This window comes from Taeniopygia guttata, chromosome 31 (assembly GCF_048771995.1).
Source record: "Taeniopygia guttata chromosome 31, bTaeGut7.mat, whole genome shotgun sequence".
Classification (NCBI taxonomy): Eukaryota; Metazoa; Chordata; class Aves; order Passeriformes; family Estrildidae; genus Taeniopygia; species Taeniopygia guttata.
In genome coordinates, this window is record NC_133056.1 from 1925931 (window position 1) to 1949994 (window position 24064).

At 60.1% G+C, this 24064-nt stretch overlaps 1 protein-coding gene across 1 annotated transcript; it reads right to left on the minus strand.

Moving 5' to 3' along the window:
• Positions 1-320: 320 nt before the first annotated feature.
• LOC121468392 (solute carrier family 12 member 6-like) lies at positions 321-22365 on the minus strand. Its single transcript, XM_072920291.1, has 23 exons — positions 22282-22365; positions 21184-21473; positions 20205-20297; positions 18217-18271; positions 18002-18132; positions 17307-17533; positions 17103-17230; positions 16050-16166; positions 14583-14681; positions 13908-13965; positions 12768-12942; positions 11540-11643; positions 11341-11439; positions 10236-10355; positions 9262-9366; positions 7998-8172; positions 7027-7225; positions 6084-6310; positions 5274-5405; positions 4796-4885; positions 4099-4178; positions 2814-2947; positions 321-928 (listed from the first exon to the last, which is right to left on the minus strand). The coding sequence occupies exons 2-23, from the start codon at positions 21412-21414 to the stop codon at positions 798-800; spliced, it is 2910 nt and encodes a 969-aa protein (XP_072776392.1). The 5' UTR covers positions 21415-21473; positions 22282-22365; the 3' UTR covers positions 321-797.
• Positions 22366-24064: the final 1699 nt, after the last annotated feature.

The following is a 24064-nucleotide window of genomic DNA, read 5'->3' on the forward strand; positions in this document are numbered from 1 at the left end:
CCAAAATTCCCTCAGGGAAACCCCAAAATCCCCTCAGAGATCCCAAAAAAATCCACTCAGGGAGCCCCAAAGTCCCAAAATTTGTTCAGAGAAACACAAAATCCTCTCAGGGAACCCCAAAAATCCCCAAAATTCCTCCAGGGAAACCCAAAATTCCCTCAGGGAACCCCAAAAATCCCCAAAATTCCTCCAGGGAAACCCAAAATCCCCTCAGAGATCCCAAAAATCCCCAAAATCCCTTCAGAGAACCCCAAAATCCCAAAGAATTCCCAATTTTCCCGGAATTTTCCCCTCCGCGCTCAAGAACTGCAACTTCCGGCTCCTTTTTCTCCCAAAAATTCCATTTTTGGGTCATTTATTGAGGGTCTTTGGTGAGATCAAAGTGCAAAAAACCATCCCAGTCCCATACTGGGAGCACTGGGCCCATCCCAGTCCCATACTGGGAGCACTGGGCCCATCCCAGTTCCATACTGGGAGCACTGGGCCCATCCCAGTCCCATACTGGGAGCACTGGGCCCATCCCAGTTCCATACTGGGAGCACTGGGCCCATTCCCAGTCCCATACTGGGAGCACTGGGACCATCCCAGTCCCATACTGGGAGCACTGGGACCATTCCCAGTTCCATTCCCAGTGCTCCCAGTTCCATTCCCAGTTCCATACTGGTCTCCCAGTGCTCCCAGTTCCATTCCCAGTGCTCCCAGTCCCATTCCCAGTTCCATACTGGGAGCACTGGTCTCTCAGGGCTCCCCGGCGCCGTTCCCAGTGCTCCCAGTGCTCCCAGTTCCATACTGGTCTCTCAGGGCTCCCCGGTGCCGTTCCCAGTGCTCCCAGTGCTCCCAGTTCCATACTGGTCTCCCTCGCCGTCCCCGTCCCGCACCAGCAGCACCGGCCCCAGGCCCTCGGTCAGAACCTCCAGGAACTCCAGGTCTGAGCGGTCAAGGGCCACCAGTGACACCAGTATGGACCAGTATAGACCAGTAACCTCCCAGTGACCGCCCAGTAACCTCCCAGTAACACCAGTGACCTCCCAGTAACCCCCAGTAACCTCCAGGAACTCCAGGTCTGAGCGGTCAAGGGCCACCAGTATGGACCAGTATGGACCAGTATGGACCAGCAACCTCCCAGCAACCTCCCAGTAACCTCCCAGTAACCCCCAGTACCCCCCAGTAACCTCCAGGAACTCCAGGAACTCCAGGTCTGAGCGGTCAAGGGCCACCAGTATGGACCAGTATGGACCAGTAACAACCAGTAACCTCCCAGTGACCTCCCAGTAACCCCCAGTACCTCCCAGTGCTCCCAGTTTCCCCATTTCCAACTTTCCCCCCAATTCCTTCTCCCCCCATTCCCAATTTCCCATTTTCCCATTTCCCCCAATTTTTCCATTTTTCCCCATTTTCCCAATTTTTTCCCTCATTTTTCCCCGTTTTTCCCTCCTTTTTTTTTCAATTTCCCCCATTTTCCCCATTTTCTTCCCATTTTTCCCATTTTTTCAAATTTTTCCCAATTTCCCCCATTTTTTCCCATTTTTCCCCATTTTTTCCCCATTTTCCCCCAATTTTCCACAATTTTTTCCAATTTTCTCCCATTTTTTCCAATTTTTCCCCATTTTCCCAATTTTTTCCCCCATTTTCCCCATTTTTTCGAATTTTTCCCAATTTCCCCACATTTTTTCCCAATTTTCCCCATTTTTTTATTTTTCCCCATTTTCCCCATTTCCCCCCCATTTTCCCCAGTTTGTTTCTCATTTTTCCCAATTTTTTCCCTATTTCCCCCATTTTTTCCCAATTTCCCCCATTTTTTCCAAATTTTCCCCATTTTTTCCCAATTTTTTCCCAATTTTTTCCCAATTTTTCGCCCATTTTCCCCATTTTTTCCCAAATTCCCGGTTTTTCACCCCAATTTGGATACAGTTCTCCATGGGCCGGGTTCCCCATTCCCACATTCCCGTTTTTCCCAAATTCCCGGTTATTCACCCCAAATTGGGATACAGTTCTCCATGGGCCGGGTTCCCCATTCCCACATTCCCGTTTTTCCCAAATTCCCGGTTATTCACCCCAAATTGGGATACAGTTCTCCATGGGCCAGATTCCCCATTCCCATATTTCCCTTTTTTTTCCCATTTTCCCATTTTCCCCATTTTTCCCCATTTTTTCCATTTCCCCCCCATTTTTTCCCAATTTTCCCCATTTTCCCAATTTTTTCCACCATTTTTCCCATTTTTGCCATTTTTCTCATTTTCCCCCATTTTTACCCCATTTTCCCCAATTTTCCCCCAATTTTCCCCATTTTTCCCATTTTCCCCATTTTTCACATTTTCCCCATTTTTTCAAATTTTTCCTAATTCCCCCCCATTTTTCCCCATTTCCCCCCATTTTTTCCCAATTTTTCTCCATTTTCCCCATTTTTTCATTTTTCCCCATTTTCGCCCCATTTTCCCCAGTTTGTTTCTAATTTTTCCCATTTTTCCCCTATTTCCCCCATTTTTCCCAATTTTTCCCCATTTTCCCCCCATTTTTTCCCAATTTTCCCCATTTTTTCCAAATTTTCCCCATTTTTCCCCATTTTCCCCCATTTCCCCCCCCCATTTTTTCCCCATTTTCCCCATTTTTTCCCCAATTTTCCCAAATTCCCGGTTTTTCACCCCAATTCGGATACAGTTCTCCATGGGCCGGGTTCCCCATTCCCACATTCCCGTTTTTCCCAATTTCCCCATTTTTCCCCCCAAATTTGGATACAGCTCTCCATGGGCCGGGTTCCCCATTTTTTGCCCGTTTTTCCCAAATTCCCGGTTTTTCCCCCCAAATTTGGATACAGTTCTCCATGGGCCGGCGGGGCCGGGGTGGGGGAGGGGGCGGCAGGTCCAGCAGCACCAGCCCCGCCCCCCCCGAGCGCCCCAAGATGGCGGCGTTGAGGCGCTCGGCCGCGTGCATGCGACGGACATTCGCCCTGGGACCAGTATGGACCAGTATAAACCAGTATAAACCAGTATGGACCAGTATGGACCAGTACAGTCTGATATATACCAGTATAAACCAGTACAGACTGATATATACCAGTATAACGGCCGCGTGCATGCGGCGCACGTTCGCCCTGCGACCGGGAAAAACCAGTATGGACCAGTATGGACCAGTATGGACTGATATATACCAGTATAAACCAGTATAAACCAGTATAAACCAATATAGAACTAATATATACCAGTATAGACCAGTACAGACCAGTATGGACTGATATATACCAGTATAACGGCCGCGTGCATCCGACGGACGTTCGCCCTGCGACCAGTATGGACCAGTATAAACCAGTATAAACCAGTACAAACCAATATAAACCAGTATAGACTAATATATCGCAGTATAGACCAGTATAGACTGGTATATACCAGTATAAACCAGTATAAACCAGTATGGACTGATATATATCACTATGAACCAGTATGGACCAGTATAAACAAGTATGGACCAGTATGGACCAGTATGGACCAGTATAGACTGATAATACCAGTATAAACCAGTATGAACCAGTATAGAGCAACATATACCAGTATAAACCAGTATAAGCCAATAAAAACCAGTATGGACTGGTATAAACCAGTATGGACCAATATATACCAGTATAAACCAGTATGGACCAGTATGGACCAGTATAAACCAGTATACACCCATATATACCGATATATACCAATATAAACCAGTATGGACCGATACAAACCAGTATAGACCAGTAACCACCAGTGTCTCCTTTCAGCCTCCCAGTCCCTCCCAGTTCCCCCCAGTTTGGTCCCAGTTCCCTCCCAGTATGAACCAGTTCCCTCCCAGTCCCTCCCAGTCCATTCCCAGTATGAACCAGTCCCTCCCAGTTCCCCCCCAGTATATCCCAGTCCACTCCAGTCCCCCCCAGTGCCTCCCAGTCCCTCCCAGTATAAACCAGTTTCCCCTCAGTCCCCCCCAGTTCGCTCCCAATTCCCTCCCAGTCCCCCCAGTCCCCCCTAGTATACACCAGTATACACCAGTATATCCCAGTCCCCCCCAGTTTGGTCCCAGCGCCCCCCCAGTGCCTCCCAGTATAAACCAGTATGACGCCGCGGTGTCACTCACGCGCTGGGTCCCCGCCGGGTCTCCCCTCCCCCCCCCTCCTCCTCCTCGGCGCTCGGCGGCTGCGAGGGGGCGGGGCCTCCCTGTGACGTCATCGGGGAGGGAAGTGACGTCACCGGGGTGGCACCGCCACCTCGGGGGTGATGACGTCACGGTGGGGGTGGTGATGTCATCGGGGAGGGAAAATGATGTCACAGGGAGGTCGGTGACATCATGGGGGTCACAATGATGTCATGGGGAGGGCAATGATGTCACACGGGTGGCGATGACATCACAGGGAGGATTATGATGTCATGGTGAGGGGCAATGACGTCATGGGGAGGGGCAATGATGTCACAGGAAGGATGATGACATCATGGGGAGGACGATGACATCATGGGGGGGTGATGATGTCATAGGGGCAGTGATGACATCACGGGGAGGGTGATGATGTCATAGGGGCAGCGATGACGTCACGGGGAGGGGTGATGACGTCATGAGGGTGGCAATGACGTCACAGGGAGGGGCGATGACATCACGGGGGAGGCCGATGATGTCACAGGGGCGGCGATGACCTCTCAGGGAGGGGCAGTGACATCACGGGGAGGGCGATGACATCACAGGGGTGGCGATGACATCACGGGGAGGGTCAATGACATCATGGGGTTGCAATGACGTCACGGGGAGGGCGATGACGTCACAGGGGTTGTGATGACGTCACCTGTGCGCGGCGCAGCTGCCGCAGCATTTGGGAGCGCTGCTCCATCATCAGCGTCCGCTCGTAGGTGTACTCAGAGACCGCCGAGTCGTGCTGCGGGGACGGACCAGTATGGACCAGTATAAACCGGTATAAACCAGTATAAACCAGTATGGACCGGTACGGACCGGTACGGACCAGTATGGACCAGTATGGACCGGTATAAAACAGAATAGACCAGTACAGACCAGTATGGACCAGTATAGACCAGTATAAACCAGTATAAACCAGTATAGACCAGTATGGACCAGTATAAACCAGTATAAACCAGTATGGACCAGTACGGACCAGTATGGACCAGTACAGACCAGTATGGACCAGTATGGACCAGTACGGACCAGTACAGACCAGTATGGACCAGTATGGACCAGTACGGACCAGTATAAACCAGTATAAACCAGTATAAACCAGTACGGACCAGTCTGGACCTGGCCGCACTCACCAGCTCCACCACCTCCACCTGGGCGGGCAGCGCCCGACGTCGCGCCACCGCCTCCAGCAGCCGCCGCAGCCGCTCACTGTTGTCCTCCAGCAGCGCCACCGTGAACAGCCGCAGGGGACACCCCCGCCACACCTGGGGCAGGGACAGAGAGAGCCCAAAATCCACAAAATTCACCCCAAAAATCCCCCAAAAATCCCAAAAAATCCACCAAAAAATCCTAAAAAAATCCCCCCCAAAAATCCCCCAGGAACAGGCGCAGGGGCACCCCCGCCACACCTGGGGCATGACAGGTGAGACCCCAAAATCCCTAAAATTCATCCCAAAATCCCACCAAAAATCCCAAAAAAATCTCCCAAAAATCTCCCAAAAATCCCCCCAAAATACCCCCAAAATACCCCAAAAAATCCCCCAAAAATCCCACCAAAAATCCCACCAAAAATCCCCTAAAATGCCCCCAAAAAAACCCAAAAAAAATCCCCAAAAAGCCCCCAAAAATGCCCCAAAAATGCCTCCAAAAATCCAAAAAAACCCCCGAAAAAATCCCCCAAAAATCCCCCCAAACTCCCCCCAAAAATCTGCAAAAATACCTCCGAAATCCCCCCAAAAATCCCCCCAAAAATCTCCCAAAAATTCCCCCCAAAAATCCCCCAAAATCCCCCCTAAAAATCCCCTATTTCCACAGGCTACGCCCATCTCGTAAAGCCATGCCCATTTTTCGCAGCCCCGCCCCATTCCCTACAAGCCCTGCCCCTTTCCCCAAACCCCGCCCCTTTCCCCAGCCCCGCCCCTTCCCGAAGCCCCGCCCCGTACCGGGTGCTGGCGCAGCAGCAGCGGCAGCAGCGTCAGGAGCCGCCCGGTGCCCACGAACCACCAAACATCGAGTGACAGCCCCGGGGACACCCCTGGGGACACCCCCGGGGACACCCCCGGCGGGGACACCCCCGCTGGGGACACCCCCGCTGGGGACACCCCCGGCACCGGCCCGCCCTTGGACACCAGCAGCGCCCGGCCCGCCGAGCCCGCGGCACGCAGCAGCTCTGGGGACAGCGACAGGGGGACAGAGGGACAGAGGGACAGAGGGACAGAGGGACATGGGGACAGGGGGACAGAGGGACAGGGACAGGGGGACAGGGACAGAGGGACAGAGGGACAGAGGGACAGAGGGACAGGGACAGGGACAGGGACAGGGACAGAGGGACAGGGACAGGGGGACAGGGACATGGGGACAGAGAAAACAGTGGGACATGGGGACAGAGCGACACCACAATGTCCCCATTGTCCCCAATGTCCCCAATGTCCCCAATGTCCCCATTGTCCCCAATATCCCCCAATGTCCCCAATGTCCTCAATGTCCCCAATGTCCTCAATGTCCCCATTGTCCTCAATGTCCCCTCATGTCCCCTCATGTCCCCAATGTCCCCAATCCCCCCAAGCCCCCCAATGTCCCCAATGTCCCCAATCCCCCCATTGTCCCCATTGTCCCCAATGCCCCCAATGTCCCCAATGTCCCCAATGTCCCCAGTGTCCCCAATCCCCCCAATGTCCCCAATGTCCCCAATGTCCCCAATCCCCCCAATGTCCCCAATGTCCCCAATGTCCCCAATCCCCCCAATGTCCCCAGTGTCCCCAATCCCCCCAATGTCCCCAATGTTCCCCAATGTCCCCAATGTCCCCAATGTCCCCGATGTCCCAAATCCCCCCAATGTCCCCAATGTCCCAATGTCCCCCATGTCCCCATGTCCCCTGTCCGTACCCACGAACTCCCGCGCGCTCCCGCCGGGGTCGGCCCGTGCCCGCCATGTTCGGGGCCAGCCCAGCAGAACCGCGTTGGGGCGGAGCGCGCCGAGCCCCGCCCCCTGCACGAGCGCCGCCAGCCCCGCCCCCCGCTCTGACGTCACCAGCACCTGCACGAAGCCGCGCGCGCCTGCGCGGGACAGCGCCGCCCGCAGGGCCTGGGGGGAATTACAGCGACAGTGATACAGTGACACCCATAGGGACAGTGACAGGGACACCCACAGTGACACAGTGACACAGTGACACAGGGACACCCACAGTGACAATGACACAGTGACAGTGACACAGGGACACCCACAGGGACAGTGACAGGGACACAGGGACAGCGCCGCCCACAGGGCCTGAGGGGAATTACAGCGACAGTGACACCGTGACACCCTCAGTGACACAGGGACAGCGCCGCCCACAGGGCCTGGGGGGAATGACAGCGACAGTGACAGTGACACAGGGACAGTGACAATGACACAGGGACAGGGCCATGGGACAGGGGCACCATCCCAGGCCAGCTCCCACCCCAATAACCCCCGATGACCCCCCATGACCCCATGACCCCCATAACCCCCCCATGACTTTGTGACCCCCTGTGACCCTGACGCCCATGATGACCTATGACCGTCCCATGACCCTGTGACCTCCTGTGACCCCCATGATGACCCCATGACCCCTTAAGCCCCCCATGACGCTGTTACCCCCTGTGACCCCTGACCCCCTGTGACCCTGTTGCTCCGTGACCCCTGACCCCCATGATGACCCCCAATGACCCCCATAACCCCCCATGACCCTCCTGTGACCCTGTGACCCCCATGATCCTCCATGACCCTGTGACCCCCTGTGACCCCCATGATGACCCCATGACCCCTTAAGCCCCCCATGACCCCCCCTGACCCCCCGTGACCCCCCATCACCCCCATGACCCCGGTGACCCCTGACCTTCTCAGTCAGCCGGGCGCGGGGCAGGTCCTGGGGCAGGGCCCCGCTCAGCCACGCCCCCAGCACGGTCAGGCCCCGCCCCCCCCCCTGCAGCTGCGCGGCCAGAACCAACAGCTCCGGCCGGGGGGGGGGGCCGGGGGGGCTCCGGGGCTTGGACAGCACCAACAGCTGCGGCCTGGGGGGGGGGAGAGAGACGGGGTCACTGAGGGGTCACGGGGTCACAGCAGGGTCACGGGGCTTGGACAGCACCAACAGCTGCGGCCTGGGGGGGGAGAGAGAGAGACGGGGTCATGGGGGGTCACCGAGGGGTCACGGGGGGGTCACGGGGCTTGGACAGCACCAACAGCTGCGGCCTGGGGGGGGAGGGAGAAACGGGGTCAGTGAGGGGTCATGGGGTCATGGGGGGGTCACGGAGCTTGGACAGAACCAACAGCTCCGGCCTGGGGGGGGGGGGGGGAGAGAGAAATGGGGTCATGGGGGGGTCACCGAGGGGTCACGGGGTCATGGGGTCACAGGGACATGGGGGTTATGGGGGGGTCATGGGGCTTGGACAGAACCAACAGCTGCGGCCTGGGGGGGAGAGAGAAATGGGGTCACCGAGGGGTCACCAAGGGGTCACGGGGTCATGGGGGGGTCATGGGGGGTCACAGGGCTCGGAGAGCACCAACAGCTGCGGCCTTGGGGAGGGGGGGAGGGAGAAATGGGGTCATTGAGGGGTCACCGAGGGGTCACGGGGTCACAGGGACATGGGGAGATTTTTGGGGATATTTTGGGGATATTTTGGGGGTATTTTTGGGGATATTTTTGGGGATATTTTTGGGGTGTTTTGGGGATATTTTTGGGATATTTTTGGGGATATTTTTGGGGTATTTTGGGGATATTTTGGGGATATTTTTGGGGATATTTTTGGGGATATTTTGGGGCTATTTTGGTGGATATTTTGGGGATATTTTGGGGATATTTTGGGGATATTTTGGGGTATTTTGGGGTCTCACCTGAGGCTGGGGGGCGGGGGTTTTGGGGCTATTTTGGGATATTTTGGGGTCTCACCTGAGGCTGGGGGGCGGGGGTTTTGGGTATATTTTGGGGATATTTTGGGGGTCTCACCTGAGGCTGGGGGGCGGGGGTTTTGGGGGTATTTTGGGGGGTCTCACCTGAGGCTGGGGGGTGGGGGTTTTGGGGATATTTTGGGGATATTTTGGGGATATTTTGGGGATATTTTTGGGTATATTTTGGGCTATTTGGGGTATTTTTGGGGTCTCACCTGAGGCTGGGGGGCGGGGGCCGGCCATCCTCCAGCCGCAGCAGCGCCAGCCGGGCGGCGCTCAGGGACAGCCCCCGCAGCCCCTCCCCCCACTCGCTCTGCGCGCTGCAAGGGGGGGGAGGGGCAGGAGCTCAGGGGGGGGCCGGACCCCCAGGTGTGCCCAGGTGTGTCCCAGGTGTCCCCAGATGTCCCCAGGTGTATTTTGGGGTACCCCAGGTGTGTCCAGGTGTCCCCACGTGTGTCCCCATGTCCCCCAGCTGTCCCCAGGTGTCCCCAGGTCTCCCCAGGTGTGTCCCAGCTGTCCCCAGGTGTGTCCCTGTCCCCCCCCAGGTGTCCCCAGCTGTCCCAGGTGTCCCCAGTGTGTCCCAGGTGTGTCCCCAGCTGTGTCTCAGGTGTCCCCAAGTGTGTCCCCACCCCCAGTTGTGTCCCCAGGTGTATTTTGGTGTACGCCAGGTGTGTCCCCATGTCCCCCAGGTGTGTCCCAGGTGTGTCCCTTTCCCCCCCAGGTGTGTCCCAGGTGTCCCCAGGTGTGTCCCCACATCCCCCAGGTGTGTCCCCAGATGTGTCCCCAGCCCCAGGTGTGTCCCAGGTATCCCTAGCTGTCCCCAGGTGTCCCCAGGTGTGTCCCCAGGTGTGTCCCCAGGTGTATTCTGGGGTACCCCAGGTGTGTCCCCATGTCCCCCAGATGTCCCCAGGTGTCCCCAGGTATCCCCAGGTGTGTCCCCACATCCCCCAGGTGTGTCCCAGGTGTGTCCCCAGATGTGTCCCCACCCCCAGGTGTGTCGCCATGTCCCCCAGGTGTTCCCATGTCCCCCAGGTGTGTCCCCAGCTGTGTCCCAGGTGTCCCCAGGTATGCCCAGGTGTGTCCCCAGGTGTGTCCCACCTGTCCCAGGTGTGTCCCCAGCTGTGTCCCAGCTGTCCCCAGGTGTCCCAGGTGTGTCCCAGCTGTCCCCACCTGTCCCAGGTGTCCCCACCTGCGGAACTCGAGGTATTTGTAGGCGGTGGCGCCGATGCCCAGGGCCAGCAGGGCGCAGTGCCAGCAGGTGACAAACATCAGGGACAGGCACAGGGTGGCACCGGCCAGCGACAGCGACCTGGGGTCAGGGGTCACGGGGTCACTCAGGGGTCAGTCAGGGGTCACTGAGGGGTCAGTCAGGGGTCACTCATTGGTCACTCAGGGTCACTCAGGGGTCAGTCAGGGTCACTCAGGGGTCAGTCAGGGGTCAGTCAGGGTCACTCAGGGTCACTCAGGGGTCACTCAGGGGTCACTCATTGGTCACAGGGACAGTGACAGTGACATGGGGACACTGGGAGGTCAGGGGTCACACAGAGGTCACAGGGATCACGGGGTCACAGGGGTCATTCAGGGTCACTCAGGGGTCACGGGGTCACTCAGGGGTCACTCACTGACCAGTGGTACCAGGGGCAGCGCGGGCTCCAGCCGGGCAGTGACAGTGACACGGGGACACTGGGAGGTCAGGGGTCACTCGGGGGTCACAGGGGTCACACAGGGGTCACAGGGTCACACAGAGGTCACAGGGGTCACTCACTGACCAGTGGTACCAGGGGCAGCGTGGGCTCCAGCCGGGCAGTGACACAGTGACACAGGGACACGGGGAGGTCAGGGGTCACACGGGGGTCACACAGGGGTCACAGGGGTCACAGGGGTCACTCAGGGGTCACAGGGGTCACACAGGGGTCACAGGGGTCACACAGAGGTCACAGGGGTCACGCACTGACCAGTGGTACCAGGGGCAGCGCGGGCTCCAGCCGGGCAGTGACAGTGACACAGGGACAGTGGGAGGTCAGAGGTCACAGGGGTCACTCAGGGTCACACAGGGGTCACACAGAGGTCACAGGGGTCATACAGAGGTCACAGGGGTCACTCACTGACCAGTGGTACCAGGGGCAGCGTGGGCTCCAGCCAGGCAGTGACACAGTGACACAGTGACACGGGGACAGTGGGAGGTCAGGGGTCACACAGGGGTCACACAGGGGTCACAGGGGTCACACAGGGGTCACACAGAGGTCACAGCGGTCACTCAGGGGTCACAGGGGTCACAGGGGTCACGCACTGACCAGTGGTACCAGGGGCACCGCGGGCTCCAGCCGGGCGTGGGCAGCAGCCCCTGCAGGGCACAGGCCAAGTTCAGCCCCAGGTAGGAGGTCAGGCACATCCTGGGGGTCAAAGGTCACTGTGAGGTCACCGCGAGGTCACCGTGAGGGGACAGGGAGGGGACAGGGAGGGGACAGGGAGGGGACAGGGAGGGACACGCACACGGACAGCACCGGGGCCAGCAGGTCCAGAGAGCCCAAGAGCACCCCCAGAGCCGCCGTCGTCACCGTGGCCAGAGAGGGCCAGAGCCGACCCCGGGACAGAGCCTGGGGACAGCAATGGGGACATTAATGGGGACATTGGGGACATTAATGGGGACACTGGGGACATTGGGGACAGCGGGGACATTGGGGACATTGGGGACATTGGGGACATTGGGGACATTGGGGACACTGGTGACCTTTGGTGACCTTTGGGGACATTTGGGGACATTTCGGGAAATTTGGGGACATTGGGGACACTGGGGACATTTGGTGACTTTTGGTGACCTTTGGTGACATTTGGGGACCTCGGTGTCACTTGGTGACATTGGGGACATTGGGGGCATTGGGGACATTGGGGACATTGGGGACATCGATGGGGACATTGGGGGCATTGGGGACATTGGGGACATCGATGGGGACATTGGGGGGATTGGGGGGATTGGGGACATTGGGGACATTGGGGACATTGGTGACAGTTGGTACATTGGTGACCTTTGGTGACTTTTGGTGACCTTAGGTGACCTTTGGGGACACTGGTGTCACTTGGGGACATTTCGGGAAATTTGGGGACATTGGGGACACTGGGGACATTGGTGACATTTGGTGACCTTAGGTGACATTTGGTGAAATTGGGGACATTGAGGGGACACTTGGTGACCTTAGGTGACCTTAGGTGACATTTGGGGACATTGGGGACAATGGGGACAATGGGGACAGTGGGTACATTGGTGACCTTAGGTGGCCTTAGGTGACCTTAGGTGACATTGGGGACATTGGGGGTACATTGGTGACCTTAGGTGCCCTTAGATGACCTTAGGTGACCTTAGGTGACATTTGGGGACATTTGGGGACATGGGTGTCACTTGGGGACATTTCGGGAAGTTTGGGGACATTGGGGACATTTGGGGACATTGGGGACACCTGGTGACCTCAGGTGCCCTTAGGTGACATTTGGGGACATTGGGGGGACATTGGGGACAGTGGGTACATGGGTGACCTTAGGTGCCCTTAGGTGCCCTTAGGTGCCCTTAGGTGACCCTTGGTGCCCTCAGGTGCCCTCAGGTGACCCTTGGTGCCCTCAGGTGACCCTTGGTGACAGTGGGTACATTGGTGACATTGGTGCCCTCAGATGACCTCAGGTGACCCTTGGTGACCCCAGCTGCCCCCGGTGCCCCGGTGCGACTCACGCGCGGCAGCGGCAGCGCGCGGCTCCGGCCCAGCGCGCGCAGCATCCGGGCCCCGCCCACCATGGCCTGGAGCCCCGCCCCCCCCGCCGAGAGCCCCGCCCCCAGCAGCGGCAGCCACGGGCCGGGCCAGGCGGCGGCGGCGGCGACCGGGACCCCGCGCAGGGCGGCTCCGAACCTGCGGGACACGGGGGACAGCGTGGGGACACCGGGACACCGAGGGGACAGCGTGGGGACACGGCCCGGGACACGGGGACAGCGTGGGGACAGGGGCCGGGGTGTGGGGACAGTGCCCGTGGCACAGGGACACTGCCCGGGACATGGGGACAGTGTGGGGACAGCGTGGGGACAGTGTGCGGGACACGGGGACAGCGTGGGGACAGTGCCCGGGGCACGGGGACAGCGTGGGGACAGGGGCCGGGGTGTGGGGACACTGCCCGGGGCACGGGGACAGCGTGGGGACAGGGGCCGGGGTGTGGGGACAGCGTGGGGACAGTGTGCGGGACACGGGGACAGCGTGGGGACACGGCCCGGGGCACGGGGACAGCGTGGGGACAGGGCCCGGGGCACGGGGACAGCGTGGGGACAGTGCCCGGGGCACGGGGACAGCGTGGGGACACGGCCCGGGACACGGGGACACCGCCCGGGGCACGGGGACAGCGTGGGGACAGTGCCCGGGGCACGGGGACAGCGTGGGGACACGGCCCGGGACACGGGGACACCGCCCGGGGCACGGGGACAGCGTGGGGACACTGCCCGGGGTGTGGGGACAGCGTGGGGACAGTGCCCGGGGCGTGGGGACAGTGTGGGGACAGCGTGGGGACAGGGGCCGGGGCGTGGGGACAGCGTGGGGACAGCGTGGGGACAGGGGCCGGGGCGTGGGGACAGCGTGGGGACAGTGTCGGGACACGGGGACAGCGTGGGGACAGGGGCCGGGACACGGGGACAGCGTGGGGACAGCGTGGGGACAGGAGCCGGGACACGGGGACAGTGTGGGGACCCTCCCTGGTGACATCAGGGACTCCCCGGTGACATGGGTGACAGGTGACACGGGTGACACGGGTGACACACAGAGGTGACACGGGTGACACGGGTGACACCGTTGGTGACACGGGTGACACGGGTGACACGGGTGACACTCACTTGTCCCGCAGCAGTGTCCCCTCCACGCCGGCCCCGAGCAGCAGCGCCGCGCTCAGGTCTGCCCGTCAAGGAAAGCCCCAAAAATCCCCAAAATTCCCCCAAAATCCCCCCAAAAATTGTACAAAATCCCCCCAAAATTCCCCCAAAAATTGTACAAAATCCCCCCCAAAAGTTTTACAAAATCCCCCAAAATCCCCCAAATTTCCCCCAAAATCCCCCAAATTTCTCCCAAATTCCCCCAAAATCCCTCTCAGCACCCCAAAATCCCTTAAAATACCCCAAAATTCCCCACAACGCCCTAAAATCCCTTAAAATACTCCAAAATCTCCCCCAAATCCCCCAAAATCCCACCCAGAACCCCAAAAATCCCCCAAGTCCCCCCAAATTCCCCAAAAATCTCCCAAAAATCTCCCCAAAAATCCCACCTTAAACCCCAAAATCCCCCAAGTCCCATAAAACCCCCCAAAATTCTTTAAAATCCCCCCAAATTCCCCCAAAATCCCACCCAGCACCCCAAAAATCCTCCAAATCCCCCCAAATCCCCCCAAAATTCCTCCAAATCCCCCCAAATCCTCCCATATTTTGGGATCCCCCCCCATATTTTGGGGTCCCCCTGCACATTTTGGGGTCCCCCCGCAGATTTTGGGGTCCCCCCAATATTTTAGGGTGGGATACAGCTCAGGGCCGTGGCCGTGGCGGCCCCGACGCTCCCGACCGGGACCGAGCGAGAGACGTCCCCGAGCTCAGCGCAGCGGCTGCACCCCCACAGCACCCCTGGGGCACCCCAAAATCATCCCGAACCCCAAAAACCCCCACAGCACCCCTGGGGCACCCCAAAATCCCCCTGAACCCCAAAAACCCCCACAGCACCCCTGGGGCACCCCAAAATCCCCCTGAACCCCAAAAACCCCCACAGCACCCCTGGGGACCCCAAAATCATCCCGAACCCCAAAATCCCCCTGGGGCACCCCAAAATCCCCCTGAACCCCCACAGCACCCCTGGGGCACCCCAAAATCCCCCTGAACCCCAAAATCCCCCACAGCACCCCTGGGGCACCCCAAAATCCCCCTGAACCCCAAAATCCCCCACAGCACCCCTGGGGCACCCCAAAATCATCCCGAACCCCAAAATCCCCCACAGCACCCCTGGGGCACCCCAAAATCATCCCGAACCCCAAAATCCCCATGGGGCACCCCAAAATCCCCCTGAACCCCAAAAACCCCCACAGCACCCCTGGGGCACCCCAAAATCATCCTGAACCCCAAAAACCCCCACAGCAGCCCCGGGGGCACCCCAAAATTACCTTAACCCCAAAATCCTCCTGGGGGCACCCCAAAATCATCCCGAACCCCAAAAACTCCCTGGGGGCACCCCAAAATCATCCTGAAACCCAAAGTTCCCCTTCCCCATTTTGGGGTCCCCCAATTTTGGGCCACCCCCTCCCCACTTTCGGGTCCCCCCAACCCCGAATTTGGGTCCCCCCCATCCCCATTTCGGGATCCCCACCCCGAATTTGGGTTCCCCAATTCTGGGGTCCCCCACCCCTGATTTTGGGGATCCCCACCCCAAACTTTGGGATCCCCGCCCCAATTTTGGGGTCCCCCCACCCCAAATTTTGGTTCCCCAATTTTGGGGTCCCCACCCCGATTTTAAGGCCCCCCAGCCTGAATTTGGGATCACCAATTTTGGGGCCCCCCCCACCCCAGATTTTGGGATCCCCACCCCAATTTTAGGATTCCCCCCCCAATTTCAGGGCCCCCCACCCCTAATTTGGGGTCCCCAATGTTGGGGTCCCCACCCTAAATTTTGGGGTCCCCCTCTACCCGAATTTGGGGTTGGTCCCCACCCCGAATTTGGGTCCCCCCCATCCCCATTTCGGGATCCTCATCCTGAACTTGGGTTCCCCAATTTTGGGGTCCCCACCCCGATTTTGGGTCCCCACCCCTAATTTTGGGGTCCCCCCCAACCCCGAATTCGGGATCCCAATTTTGGGCCCCTCCCCACCCCGATTTTGCGCCCCCCCACCCCAATTTCGGGTCCCCACCCCAATTTAGGCCCCCCCCCCCGCATTGGGGTCTCACCCGATTTTGGGGTCCCCCACCCCCATTTCGGGCCCCCCCATCCCGAATTTGGGGTCTCACCCGAGGCCGCGGGGAGGCTCAGCCCCAGCAGGGCCCCGAAGGAGGCGTCGGCCCCGCCCACTTCCGGCTCAGGCCCCGCCCCCTGCCCCGCCTCCGGGGGGCGTGGCCACAGGTTCCCTGGGGGCGGGGCAGCAGTCAGGCCACGCCCACAGCCCCGCCCCACCACCCCGGGGTGACCCCACCTCATGTGACCCCACCATGACCCCAGGGTGACCTCTCTGTGACCCCACCTCAGGTGACCCCACCATGACCCCTCAATGACCTTGGGGTGACCCCACCCCCTGTGACCCGTCAATGACCTCGGGGTGACCCCTGCCCCTGTGACCCCACCATGACCCCAAGGTGACCCCACCCCCCATGACCCTCCCGTGACCCTGAGGTGACCCCACCCCCTGTGACCCCTCCATGACCCCTCAATGACCCCAGGGTGACCCCAAAGTCCCCATCCCCCACCCCATGACCCCGAGGTGGCCCCACCCCCCGTTACCCCTCCATGACCCCTCAATGACCTTGGGGTGACCCCTGCCCCTGTGACCCCACCGTGACCCCGAGGTGACCCCACCCCCTATGACCCCCCGTGACCTCAGGGTGACCCCTCATGACCTCTCCATGACCCCACCTCATGTGACCCCACCATGACCCCTATATGACCTTGGGGTGACCCCACCCCCCATGACCTTCCCGTCACCCTGAGGTGACCCTACCCCCCGTGACCCTCCTGTGACCCCAAGGTGACCCCACCCCACCCCTTTGACCCCACCCCAAATGTTTCCTGGGGGAAGCGGAGCCCCAGGGCTGCAGTGGGCGTGTCCTGGGTGACCACACCCACCCAAACCCCACCCAGTGGGTGGAGCCCAACCCTCCCTGTGGGCGTGTCCTGTGGTGACCACACCCACAAAATGCCCACCCAGGGGGCGGAGCCAACCCCTCCCTGTGGGCATGTCCTGTGGTGACGACACCCACCCTATCCCCACCCTGTGGGCGTGTCTTTATCTGACCACACCCCCAAACCCCACCCAGTGGGCGTGTCCCTCCTCAGCCCCGCCCACTCACGTGCCAGCAGGGCGGCGCTGGGCCGGGGCAGGGCGGGCAGCGCCCCCCGCAGGCCGGGGGAGGCGTTTTGGGGCGCGGGGGGCGCGCAGGGCCGCAGGGGCTGCCCGGCTTGGGGGGGCAGGCACAGCCTGGGGGGGGAAAAGCTCGTTAGCGCTCATTAGCATCTCATTAGCATGTCATTAGCGATGGGGGTGCATCACTCACGCGTGCTCGGGGCGCAGGGCGCGGCGCAGCGTCCCCGCCTGCAGCGCCAGCAGCGCCAGCAGCAGCCCCGCCGGGCCCAGGGGCGTGGCCAGGGCGCGGAGACGGGGCGGGGCCACAGACCCCGCCCCCAGCAGCGCCAGCAGCCCCGCCCCGTAGCCACGCCCCATGTTCAGCCGGCCCCAGCGGCCACGCCCCGAAAGCTCCGCCCCGCCGGGGCTCAGGTACACCTGTGGGGGAGGGGACGGACAGGTGCATGGCTCCGCCCACCCACCCCAAAAACCCTGGCCACGCCCCTTTAGCGGTCCCCGCCCCTCCTATTGGCCACACCCATCCCCAGCATCACTTTAGCCCCGCCCATCCCATTAGCCCCGCCCATCACCATTAGGCCACGCACCTCACCAGCAGCTCAGCCCCGCCCATCCTATTAGCCCCGCCCACCCACTTCAGGCCCCGCCCTCACCATGAGGATCTCGGCCCCGCCCAGCACGGCTGCCCCGCCCCATTAGGCCCCGCCCCCTTTCTCAGGCCCCGCCCTCACCATGAGGAGCTCGGCCCCGCCCAGCGCAGCAGCCCCGCCCAGTTAAGCCCCGCCCACCCCCTTTAGGCCCCGCCCTCACCATGAGGATCTCGGCCCCGCCCAGCGCTGCTGCCCCGCCCCGTTAAGCCCCGCCCACCCCATTAAGCCCCGCCCTCACCATGAGGAGCTCGGCCCCGCCCAGCGCGGCGGCCGCGGCCCCGAAGGCGGCGCTCAGGAAGCCGCAGAGCCCCACGGCCCCCCCGGCCTCGGGGCCCAGCGCCCCCGACAGCAGCGACAGAGCCCCGCCCCCTGCGTGACGTCACGAGGCGGGGTCAGCAAGGACACGCCCACTGGGTGGGGCCGCCCCGCCTGTCCCCTCCCCCCACCGCTCACCGGGGTCCAGCCCGTTGGTGGCCACGGCGCTCAGGGACACAGCGGTCAGCAGCATCTGTGGGGGGGGATAGTGACCCCTGACCTCTGATCCCTGACCTCTGACCCTGCTGACCCCACTGACCCCATTGACCCCACTGACCTCTGACCCCTCAGACCTCTGATCTCACCCCTACAGAGCACCCAGAACATGATCCCGAACCCAGGTGTGCCCCCAGGTGTGCCCAGGTGTGCCCAGGTGCCCCCAGGTATTCCCATGTGTGCCCAGGTGTGTCCCCAGGTGTGCCCAGGTGTGTCCCAAGGTGCCCCACGTGTGTGCCCAGGTGTGCCCAGGTGCCCCCAGGTACCCCCAGGTGTGACCCCAGATGTCCCCAGATGTCCCCAGGTGTCCCCAGGTGTGTCCAGGTGTGCCCAGGTGACTCACGCAGGTGCCCATCAGCGCCCCGATGGCGGCGGTGCCCAGCACCCCGCCCTGCCCCAGACCCCAGGTGTGCCCAGGTGTGCCCAGGTGTGCCCAGGTGCCCCCAGGTGTGCCCAGGTGACTCACGCAGGTGCCCATGAGCGCCCCGATGGCGGCGGTGCCCAGCACCCCGCCCTGCCCCAGACCCCAGGTGTGCCCCAGGTGCCCCAGGTGCCCAGGTGACTCACACAGGTGCCCATCAGCGCCCCGATGGCGGCGGTGCCCAGGACCCCGCCCTGCCCCACCACCCAGGTGTGTGCCCAGGTGTGCCCAGGTGTCCCCATGTCCCCCCAGGTGCCCAGGTGACTCACGCAGGTGCCCATGAGGGCCCCGATGGCGGCGGTGCCCAGCACCCCGCCCTGCCCCACCACCCAGGGCAGGCGCAGCAGCAGCACCAGCCCCAACAGCGACTGCAGCGACGGCGCCAGCACCCCCTGCAGCGTGCCCAGGGACCTGCGCTGTGGGGAGAGAGAGGGGTCATGGGGTCACACAGGGGTCACACAGGGGTCACACAGGGGTCACAGGGTCAGACAGAGGTCACACAGGGGTCACACAGGGGTCAGCACCCCCTGCAGCGTGCCCAGGGACCTGCGCTGTGGGAGAGGGGTCACACAGGGGTCACAGGGTCAGACAGGGGGCACGGGGTCACACAGGGGTTACACAGGGGTCACGGGGTCACACAGGGGTGGTGTGTCCCCAGGTGTGCCCCCAGGTGTGTCCCCAGGTCCCCATGTCTCCCCAGCTGTCCCCATGTCCCCAGTTGTCCCCCAGCTGTCCCCCAGGTGTGTCCCAGATGTGTCCCCATGTCCCCCCAGGTGTTCCCATGTCCCCCAGGTGTGTTCCCCTGTCCCCCCAGGTGTCCCAGGTGTCCCCCCAAGTGTGTCCCCATGTCACCCAGATGTCCCTAGCAGTCCCCATGTCCCCCATGTCCCCCCAGGTGTCCCCAGGTGTGCCCAGGTGTGTCCCAGGTGTCCCCATGTTCCCCAGCAGTCCCCAGCTGTCCCCCAGGTCTGTCCCCATGTCCCCCCAGGTGGGTCCCTACTGTCCCCAAGTGTGTCCCCCCAGCTGTCCCCATGTCCCCCCATGTCCCCCCAGCTGTCCCCCAGCTGTCCCCAGCTGTCCCCATGTCCCCCCAGGTGTTTCCCAGGTGTCCCAGCTGTCCCCAGTTGTCCCCAGGTCTGTCCCCCTGTCCCCCAGGTGTCCCCCAGGTGTGCCCAGGTGTGTCCCAGGTCTCCCCCTGTCCCCCAGGTGTGCCCCCAGCTGTCCCCCAGGTGCATCCCCATGTCCCCCAGGTGTGTCCCCAGCTGTCCCCAGCTGTCCCCCAGGTGTGTCCCCATGTCCCCCAGGTGTCCCCAAGTGTGCCTTCAGCTGTCCTCAGGTGTGTCCCAGGTCTCCCCCTGTCTCCCAGCTGTCCCCAGGTGTCCCCAGCAGTCCCCCCAGGTGTGCTCAGCTGTCCCCAGGTGTCCCCCAGGTGTCCCAGGTGTCCCCCCAGGTGTCCCCAGGTGTGTCCCATGTCCCGTTGGTGTCTCACGGCGCTGCCGCAGTCGCTGTCGGGGCTCAGGGCGCTGTACGGGGCCATCCTGCGCAGCAGCGCCGGAACGCGCGGACGGACAGACAGCTCCTCCTGGGGGCGGGGCCATGGGGCGGGGTCAGGGCAGGGTCAGGGGTGGGGTCATGGGGACAGACAGACAGCTCCTCCTGGGGGCGGGGCCATGGGGCGGGGTCAGGGGCGGGGCCAGGGCGGGGTCAGGGGTGGGGTCAGGGGCAGGGCTGAGGGGGCGGGGCTAAGGAGGGTGTGGTCAGTGGGTGGGGCTAAGGAGGGCGAGGTTGGGGGCGGGGCTAAGGAGGGAGGGGCTGAGGGGGTTGGAGCTAAGGAGGGCGTGGTCAGGGGCAGGGCCAAGGGGCTAAGGGGCTCAGGGGCAGGGGTAAGGAGGGTGGGGCTGAGGGGGCGGGGCTAAGGAGGGTGTGATCAGTGGGTGGGGCTAAAGAGGGTGGGGTTGAGGGTGGGGCAAATGGGGTGTGGTCAGGGGTGGGGCTAAGGAAGGCGTGGTCAGTGGATGGAGCTAAGATGGGAGTGGCTGAGGGGTGGGGCTAATGAGGGTGTGGTCAGTGGGTGGGGCTAAGGAGGGTGGAGCCAAATGGTTAGCAGGCTCAGGGGTGGGGCTAAGGAGGGCGGGGCTCAGGGGGTGGGGCTAAGGAGGGTGTGGTCAGTGGGTGGGGCTAAGGAGGGTGAGGTTCAGGGGGCGTGGCTCAGAAGGGAGGGGCTCAGGGGGCGTGGCTAAGGAGGGTGGGGCCCTGGGGTGGGGCTAAAGAGGGAGGGGCTCAGTGTAGAGTGGGCGTGGCCAGAGATGAAAAGGGGAGGAGCTAACAGGGCAGAGCAGGAGTGGGGGCGTGGCCAATGAGGGTGGGGTTGAGGGGCGTGGCCTTGCCATAAAAGGTGCTGTGGGTGGGCGGGGCCAGGAAGGGGCGTGGCCAATGAGGGGTGGGGCTCACAGGGGGCGTGGTCTCACCTCAAACAGCGCCAGGGGTCGCTCCCCCCCCACCCCGCCCAGGTTCGGAGGGGCGGGGCGAGCCCTGGCCCCGCCCCCCGGGCCCCGCCCATGCGAGGTGGGCGTGGTCTCGGTGGGGGAGGGGCTGGAGTCGGACTGGGGGGGGCGGGAGCTGGAGGGGGAGGGGGGCTCGGGGCTGCTGTCCGAAAGCTCCGCCCCCCGCGCCCCTGGCCACGCCCCCGGCACCGCCATGACGTCAGCGGGGAGGCTGTGACGTCAGCAGGGCGGCGATGACGTCACCATCGCGGCGCCTGCGGGAGGAAATCAGCGGAGTGGGCAGGAAAAGAGACATTTTCAAGGGAAAATTCACATTTTTTGAGGGAAAATTCAATTTTTTTGGAGGGAAAATTCACATTTTTCGAGAGGAAATTCACATTTTCCCAGGGAAAATTCGCATTTTTGGAAGGAAAATCCACATTTTTCAAGGGAAAAGTCATGTTGTTCCGGGAAAAAATTCATATTTTTCCAAGGAAAATTCACATTTTTGGAAGGAAAATTCCCACTTTGGGGTCACCTCACCCCTTTTTTGGTGCCAAAATTCACTTTTCCAGGTGCCAACCCCACCATTTTTTGGGACCAAACTCCGATTTTTTGGGGCCAAATCCCTCCCTTTTCTGAGTCCATCTCCCCTCTTCCCTCGGCCCCATTTTGGGTCAAAATTCCCCAATTTTGGGCCCAGTTCACCCCTTTTTTGGTGCCAAAATTCACTTTTCCAGGTGCCAACCCCACCATTTTTTGGGACCAAACTCCCGATTTTTGGGGCCAAATCCCTCCCTTTTCTGGATCCATCTCCCCTCCTCCATCCGGCCCCATTTTGGGTCAAAATTCCCCAATTTTGGGCCCAGTTCACCCCTTTTTTGGACCAAAATTCACTTTTCCAGGTGCCAACCCCACCCTTTTTTGGGGCCAAACTCCCGGGTTTTTTTGGGCCAAATCCCTCCTTTTTCTGGATCCATCTCCCCTCCTCCATCCGGCCCCATTCTGGGTTAAAATGTCCCAATTTTGGGTTAAAATTCCCCAATTTTGGAGTTCCCCCCCCCCCCATTCCCATCCCGGTACCTGAAGGGGGGCGCGGGGGTGGGGCCGGCGCGCGCTGCCCTGGCCACGCCCCCTCGCGCGCGCTGCCGCAGGGGGCGTGGCGACGCAGGGGGCGTGACTTGGTCGAATGGGGGCGTGGCCTAAATGCCGTTTGTATTATATAGGGGCGTGGTTATGCTAATAAAGGGGCGTTGTTATGTTAATGAGCGTGGTTTTGAAAGCCCCGCCCCCTCGGGGCCCTCCAACCGCAGAGGTGAGCGCGCCAAGATTTTAACGGATTTACAGGAAAAAAATCAAAAATATTAGAGGGGAAAAATCCATCGTTTCAGTGGGAAATCGATGTTTTTGCATGGAAAATGGGAATTTTGGGAAAAAAACCCCATACTTTCAGTGGAAAAATCAGTATTTTTGCGGGGAAATTAGGAATTTTGGGGAAAAAAGTCCATAGATTCAGTGGGAAAATCAGTATTTTTGCAGGGAAAATGGGAATTTTGAGGAAAAACCCATACTTTCAGTGGGAAAATCTGTATTTTTGCAGGGAAAATGGGAGTTTTGGAGGCAAAATCAATACTTTCAGTGGAAAATAAGTATTTTTGCAGGGAAAATGGGAATTTTAAGGGCAAAACCCATACTTTCAGTTGTAAAATCTATATTTTTGCTGGGAAAATGGAGTCCACGGGGGGGAAATGGTGTTTTTGAGGAGAAAATGTGAGAAAATGGAGCCTGTGAGGAGAAATTGGGGGGAAATTGAGCCTTTGAGGAGAAAATGGTGGAAAATTGAGCCCACGAAGGGAAATTGAGGAGAAATGGAGCATTTGAGGTAAAAATGGAGAGAAATTGAGCTGGTGAGGTAAAAATGGAGGAAAAAAGAGGCCTTGAGGGGAAAATGGAGCCTGAGAGGGAAAAATGGGAAGAAATGAGCCAGTGAGGGGAAAATGGGGAGAAATGGTGTTTGTGAAGAGAAAATGGGGGAAAATGGAGCCTTTGAGGGGGAAATTGAGCCCTTGAGGAGAAAATGGAGGGAAATTGAGTTCTTGAGGAGAAAATGGAGGGGGAATTGAGTCCTTGAGGAGAAAATGGAGGGAAATTGAGTTCTTGAGGAGAAAATGGAGGGGGAATTGAGTCCTTGAGGGGAAAATGGAGGGAAATTGAGTTCTTGAGGGAAAAATGGAAGAAAATGGAACCCATGATAAGAAAATGTAGTCTTTGAGGGGAAAATGGGGGAAAATTGAGCCCATGAGGGAAAAATGGAGGGAAATTGAGCCTTTGAGGGGAAAATGAGGGAAATGGAGCCCGTGAGGGGAAACTGGTGGAAAATGGAGCCCGTGAGGGGGAAATGGAGCCCTTGAGGAAAAAATGGGTGGAAAATGGAGCCGTGAGGGGGAAATGGTGTTTGCAGGGGGAAAATTGGGGGAAATGGAGCACTTGAGGGGAAAATAGGAGGAAATTGAGCTCTTAAGGGAAAAATGGGAGGGAAATTGAGCCCTTGAGGAAAAAATGGGTGGAAAATGGAATCCATGAGGGGAAAATGGTGTTTGTGAGAGGAAAATGGGGGAAAGTGAGCTCTTGAGGGAAAAATGGAGCCCTTGAGGAGAAAATGGATGGAAATGGAGCCTTTGAGGGGAAAATGAGGAGAAATGGAGCCTGTGAGGGGAAAATGGGGGGAATGGAATCCATGAGGAGAAAATGGTGGGAAAATGGAGCTCCTGAGGGGAAAGTGGGAGGAAATGGAGCCTCTGAGGGGAAAATGGGGGAAAATGTCCTCCTGAGGGGAAAATGGGGAGAAATTGAGCCTTTGAAGGGA